Source organism: Nestor notabilis, unplaced genomic scaffold (genome assembly GCF_000696875.1).
Source record: "Nestor notabilis isolate BGI_N333 unplaced genomic scaffold, ASM69687v1 scaffold11246, whole genome shotgun sequence".
NCBI classification, from domain to species: domain Eukaryota; kingdom Metazoa; phylum Chordata; class Aves; order Psittaciformes; family Psittacidae; genus Nestor; species Nestor notabilis.
In genome coordinates, this window is record NW_009932419.1 from 1 (window position 1) to 6,942 (window position 6,942).

Consider the following 6,942-nt stretch of genomic DNA (forward strand, 5'->3'; position numbering starts at 1 on the left):
ATATATATATATATAATTTTTAATAAAATAAATATCTGGGGGATGTATTTTGGTTTTAGAGCTGAAAGACTCCCAGGTACGGGCTGCATTTTCCCAGTGCAACTGCAAGTTGCCATCGGACAGGAGTCTGGCTCATGCTCCCTCCTTTGCAGCCATGTGCTTCTGCCACTTCGCATTACCTCTGTGGATGGTGTGACTGCAGGATAAGTCAACGCAGCTCTTGGAGCCAGTGGCAAACTAATCCATCTCCCCAGCAGGTTAATTTTCTGTTAAGCCAGTTGAGCTTCCTGATCTACCTCGCATCCATCTGATTGCTAGACCTGATTTGAGAGAGAAACAGCTGCAGGCCTCTTTATTGTTAGGTGCTGAACCCAGGACAGTGCAATATGAAACCTTCCAGCTCGCACTGATCGGTGACTATGGTATATAATGATGCTGCTGCTTTCTTCCCCATTTCATGTTTCAATACCTTCCTTACACAGAACCCTGCACACCTGTAAAACATACATTTGTTAGATTTACCTGTCTTTGTGTGTCACTCCTTGACGGTAATCGGTGGCAATGTTCTAAAATGTATAAATTTCATTAACTGAAAGTAAATTCTTAGTTTATGGTCATGTTCTGTCACTTTGTTCATCTGCAGAAAAACCACCTTTCAGAGGAAATGAAAATTGGAAGGAAGTGAAAGCTTAAAAAAAAAATCCTCAGAGAGATTAATTGTAAAATAAAATCTAACGTGAGTAGTTGGGATAAAAAATTTTCTTCCAAACCCTTGATTGAGGAAGCTATTACCTCAACAGCTGTATCTGCAAATGTGTATGGCGTTATTTACAGCTTTTTGTTCGATGAATAGTTGAGATCCTCCTGTTTTATATCTTTCCATGTGGGAATTAGGCAAGTCCAAGGAGGGAATGCAAGCAGAAAAATACACGTTTCTCGGTAGCGTGCCAACAATGGAAGAAAACAGTAGGAATTTGTTAGAAAGGTTTGAAGTACTGAGCTCTCCTGCTGGAGCCTGTGCATGGTGTGCTGTTTGCCTGTCGTGTTTTTCTCAACCAAATAAATTTAGGAAGAGTTTTATACAAGGTGGAGAAAAGTACATCGTATCAGCGCTAGGTTCAAACACCCCAAACGATTTCTGGGTCCCAGGGGCAGCCATCCAAAGGCAAGGAGGGGCGTGTGTGTGGGTTCATTTGTCTCCCTCCCTCTCCCTCCCCCAAGCAGGCTCATTCCAATCAGCAGTGTAATTGGAATGCAACCACAGTCTGGAGGAGGAAGGGGAATTTTTGGCAAGGAGAGGCAGAGCAGTTGGGAGCTTTATTCAGATTAAAGCATAGACGACCATTCATTATCAGTACAACACACATTAGCAACAGCATAGCATTGTGTTTCTACAGCTGGGACTTATTTTAGTGATTGTATTGCACGGCGTGTTACATGCAAACAACTGGGATCCGATCACAAAAAGCAATGCTAATGGCTTTCATTAAAAGATGGTGTTTCTGTAGGGGGAAGAAAGACTTGTCTTCAAAATGAACTGTTGTGGTAAAAATTGATAGGCAGCCTGTCCTTCTCCTCCATATCCCATGTGCTACATATGTTCTGGAACAAGCACTTTCTGGAGAGAAACCCTTGGGGAAAGAAAAGAACAACAGGAATTACAATGTTAAAACTGTTGGTTGGATGCAGAATGCTGAACTAGTTCTATGGTGATGACACATGAAAAGCTAGAAGATTAGAAAACATAATCTTAGCTTTGGACCCAATCCTCTTTCTGCCCATAAACTCGGGGCTCTGTGACTCGGTAGTGGTTGCTTATGGATGTCTGACATGAAACGGGGAGTGTTTTCTTAAGTCACGTACTGAGTTCTATTGTGTTGGTTATGTGTTTCCTTCTGCGTCTTTAGATGGTATGCTTGCTTCCATGGACATTTGTGACTTACTTTCTTATCTGTCTTCCCAAATCTTTCAGTAATAGTATTGATGTCTCTCAAATATATACATTTAAAAATTCTTTACTTAAGAAGATAGCTTAAGCAGTATTATTTTTTATCATAGGCATTTTAAACCCAATGTATTTCTATTGTGATTGTCTACAACTGTAGCCCTGAGGTACTTGTACCTCATGTTGTTGGGTACAAACACATTTTAACCCTGTAATTTGTCATAAACCAAGAGACACAGATGAGAGTGTGCAAGCATACAGGTAACATAACGCTAAAACCTACCTGTAAAGTAAAGTAGCATTCATAGAATCCCAGAATGGTTTGGGTTGAAGGGACCTTAAAGCTCATCCAGCTCCAACCCCTGCCACGGGCAGGGACACCTTCCACTAGAGCAGGTTGCTCCAAGCCCCTATGTCCAGACTGGCCTTGAACACTGCCAGGGATGGGGCAGTCACAGCTCCTCTGGGCACCCTGTGCCAGCGCCTCAGCACCCTCACAGGGAAGAATTTATTCTTAATATTTAAGCTAAATGTCCTCTTTCAAGTTTAAAGCCATTATGCCTGGTTTTGCAGGTGTGAAGGAACGTGGTGAGCAAATTTGCTATCAACAGTTTGATACAGATTGAATGAACAGTTTGATACAGGTTGGAAATGCAGGATCACTACCTTTAAATGTCCAAGTTCCTTAAATTTAGATAACATTTTCTTTTTTAATGTTGCTTTCCTCAGCACTTACTCTAGGTTTGTTACCCAGCAACTGAAGGTGAATAGCATCATTGAAGTCTCTCAGACATACCTAAGACGTGGTGATTCTGTAAAAGCTCATAGATAGAATGGAATAGAATACAGTGGAATAGAATAGAATGGTTTGGGTTGGAAAAGACCTTAAGATCATCTAGTTCCAACCCCCCTGCCATGAGCAGGAACACCACACACTAAACTATGTTGCCCAAGGCTCTGTCCAGCCTGGCCTTGAACACCTCCAGGGTTGGAGCATTCACAACTTCCTTGGGCAACCTATTCCAGTGCCTCACCACCCTCACTGTGAAGAACTTCTTCCTTAGATCTAACCTAGACTTCCCCTGTTCAAGTTTAAAGCCATTACCCCTTGTCCTACCACTAGAGTCCCTAATGAAGAGTCCCTCCCCAGCATCTTTATCTCTTTTTACTTGTTTTCATTGCAGGCTTCCTACAATTGCGCTTTCCTTTATTTCACGTTCTTCATGTTCTTCTTCCCATTAGAATGCAGACCTTGTGTTACAGATATACTTCTTATTCTGAGCTAAACATACTCTTTAACACTCATATAAAATAGTGGTAATGTGTAACATAGGATACCTTCCTTGACGACAGTCTGATGTCATAAAAAGTTGGATTTTTCTGTTAAAAAAAAAGATTCCAAGGTAAGAAGCTAGTAGGAAAAGTTCAGAAAATGAGAGAAAAATTTATCTTCCTATAAAATACGCATTTTCAATAATCAGCTCCCTTTGCTTTTTTTGTGGGTTCAGCTGATTATTTCTTGCCTCTCTTTAATTGCATGTAAATTTTAATCGCTAACACGTAAATCAGATTCCAGGAGTTGGGGGTATTAAATATTTTGCATTCACTTGCAACAGTTAAATTATTTTTCAGTAAACATTCCTTGTCAGTCACTGGGGTAGTAAATCAGAAAAAGGAACTTGGCAAACTTGATTCACTTAATTCCTATTTTTGAGTAGTTGAGAACTATGTGTAGCAAAGCAGTCAAGGAAGGAGACTAGGAAGCTTTATAATATTATACTCTTTTCATGTTTCTGTGGACTGACTTGAATAGCATATGTTTGAATGAGATCATGAGGCACGGTGAAGAGATTTAATGAACGTATAGTATGTAAAAGTGATGTGCATGTTTGTCTTGGCACGTATATATTGTTCTTTCATATTGGAATATGAATGTTCTCTTTTGTGGAGACTACCCAGGAAGTCTGTAATAAATACAAAACATAGCTATCCACTGACTCAGTGATACTTGGTAAAAAATACTTAATCTACGTATCTGTACTAGAAGCCATTGATGTATTTTGATGATGCACTTACGGTACAATGCTCACCCTCCCCTCCCTTTTTTGTTCCAAACCAATGTTGATACATGGAGGCACTGGTTTGTATTCTTGTTTCTGAAAACCTTTCGTGCAAGTTCAGCTTAACATTTTTTGGTTTAAAATAATTCTGCTTAAAAAAAGTTTTAAAGCAAATAACGAATAACCTTTGTCAGTACCCTTGTGCCTCTAGAGGATCTATTAATGGTGCAACTGCATAGATCTGATAACGATGTGGGTTTGGGTCCAGAACCATTAACATTTTTACTTGGCTTTGTCGAGGGAAATAAATCTTGCTATGGTTCTTTCTGGTTTTTGACTCTCTAGCTTAAATTTGACATAGGATAGAGGTCTCAAAGATAATTAAGTCCCATGAGTTCTCTGAGAATCATTGCCTGGATAAAGAGGAGACCCCTAGCAGTGACCTGAAATGGGAGGAAAAAGCTGCAGTGAGAGATCCCGTGTTGCAAGACCACTGGAGAGTCTGTGTGGGAGAGTGTCTGTCTAAAGGCCCTACCGGTGGGAAAAGCCTCAGCTATAGCTTTCAGTTAACCATAAAACATAAATCCATAGGAAACCAAACTTCCTTAGTTTTTATTCTCAAGGAACTATTAATCAGTTGGTTATCAGAATAGGTTTTAATACAGTGTTGAAACTGTTAGAAAAGTGGAGCATAAACTCTGGTGCTGTTCCCACCAGTGGGAAAAGTTTTGTCCAAAAAAAAGCCCTGAGATGGATTAGAGTTCTGTGCGTGGACAAGATTCTTTCCTTTAGAATGGAGCTGATGCTCCTGGGACTTTTTCACCTAGAAATACCTGGCAGAGAGGGTGTTGTTAGTGGAAGATTTCTCAGCATCTCTCCTGTTTTGTTAACCTGACAAAGCCAGAGTGAACTGACATCTGACTTCCCTTAAATGTAGTTACTAGGGAGGGAAATCTTGAGCCAAAAACATTAGTTTGTTCACTCATGGCTAATTGTTGGGGAAATGGTTGTTAGTCTTTGTTGTATGTGTGCCCAGTCTTATCAAAATGAGACTTTGCTTAAATCCCACTGGCAGGCTTGCTTTCTGTTTTGAAAATAAGTGTTTATAATTAGTTAACCTTGCAATTTGTCTCTCAAAAGATTAGTCAAACCTCTTTATTTTGGACATGATACAGTTTCAAAACATACTGTGTGAATTTTGACTTAACTATTGGATTTAAAGCCTTCAGCTTCCCTTGACACTTCCAGTTTCTTATAATGGGTGAAATTGTGCAAATAATTATGTCTTTGGGGATCTTTAAAACAGAGGCCATCTATGTAAGCATCTATTTTACTTTAAGTTTCTCACCACTAGATGAAAGGTGGCTGATGAGCTGTAACCTGTTTCGGTTCTTGGGCGAGTGGTGTGTGTTGACAGCTCAGGCTAAGCATATTCTTGGTGTAATAAAATCTTAAAGAACTGGAGAAGCATTTTTCAAAGTTTGCCCTATTAGTTGCTCCTGTAAATGTTTTTTAAGCCGTTATCAATTGTATGGACAGAGTAGACTTTCAATTGCTGGGCACATGGAAGCCTTCAGTAGCTGTGGATTTTTATTACACCATCCTAAGGACTTTATTTGAATGTCTTGTGGAGCAGGCAGTGATGTGACAGTGTTTCCTATACATGCTTGAACTCCAGTTATCAGAAATACCTGAGATGATTGGCACTCTATTAGTCATTAATAGGTGTCCCCTTCTGTTTTAGAGAGGACTAAAACTCATGAGTTTTAACTAGATTTTACAGTGCTGCATTCCCGTGGAAAGCAGTTTCACTAAAATCAACATCTTTCTGAACATAAAAATTGGGAAAATGTTAATTCCATTGATTCTAGAATAATATGTAGCTTTGTGCTAGCATGCAGAATGATCCAGGGTGGTGCTTTCTGCCCTGATCCTGGAAATCTCCATTCGAGTGCTCGTGGACAAGCTCTGCTCTGCTTCTTATTTGAGCAGACACTGTAAAAGAAACCGGAGAATGAGCAGCACCACAGGATCAGTTTGAGGATGTTCTGTGGGGAAAGCATGAGCAGTTTTGGTGTCTGTGGGATGCGGTTATTGGATGCACTTTTCTGTCTTTGCATTTCCTGGTAGTAATAAATATTGGCGACCTCATAGGAAAAATATCCACGGGGATCATATACTGAGGAGTCTTCTGGAGCATTGATCCCAACCAGATACGTCTTCCTCCTTCCCCTTTTTTCCTTTTTGAGCTAGCTGTGGGAATTTGTGCTTCACTCAATACGCAAGAATCCTTGTGTGTTATCAGTAAATATTTTAATGTTTCACAGGGGAGTCTGATATTTCCTACTTACTAAACCTGTGATAATAGATAAGCATATGTAGTTGAACAGTGGTGTGTTTTGTGAGGAGAAGTCTAGGATGTGTACATTGGCATCGTTGTAGCAGAGTTGTACTTTTGACCTTTTATTTATTGATTTATTTCTTTATTACTTACTGTATTCTCATATGAGATGGTTTTCCCCTTGGTATTTTTAGTTGACAAATACAAATGTTCTTCCCTTTTTATTTTAAACAAAAAAGACTGAAATAGTTACTAGCTTCTACAAATAAAATGTTATCTTCAGACCCATGAAACCCCTGGCATTGGAAGTTAGTCTACTCCACCCAAATGTTTTTCAGGTAAAAATGTTTATTTAGTTACCACTCAGGGGAACAGAAAAGCCTAAACTGCCTAATGCACTATTTCTTATGGTCAAGTAAGCTTTTGCTGGTCTGCGGAACTGAACATAATATCCTACTTGTGTAATGCCATTAATTTTACTAGCACAATGTTTTGTGTCACTGTATGGTGGGGTAGTTAGACATGGTCCAGTTCCCTTGCTTGGTGAACACGGAGTTGGCAAAAGAATTGGGGGGGGGGGGGGGGGAGAGGGGATG

General features: G+C 39.8%; 1 protein-coding gene across 1 annotated transcript in view; it reads left to right on the forward strand.

Moving 5' to 3' along the window:
• Window positions 1-1,379: 1,379 nt before the first annotated feature.
• Window positions 1,380-6,942, forward strand: part of LOC104407190 (E3 ubiquitin-protein ligase SMURF2-like) — a gene marked incomplete at its 3' end in the record, with an annotated part of 21,905 nt that continues 16,342 nt past the window's right edge. The window contains exon 1 of the mRNA XM_010016391.1: window positions 1,380-1,545. Coding sequence (XP_010014693.1) covers window positions 1,533-1,545 — 13 coding nt within the window. The remainder of the gene's footprint in view (window positions 1,546-6,942) is intronic.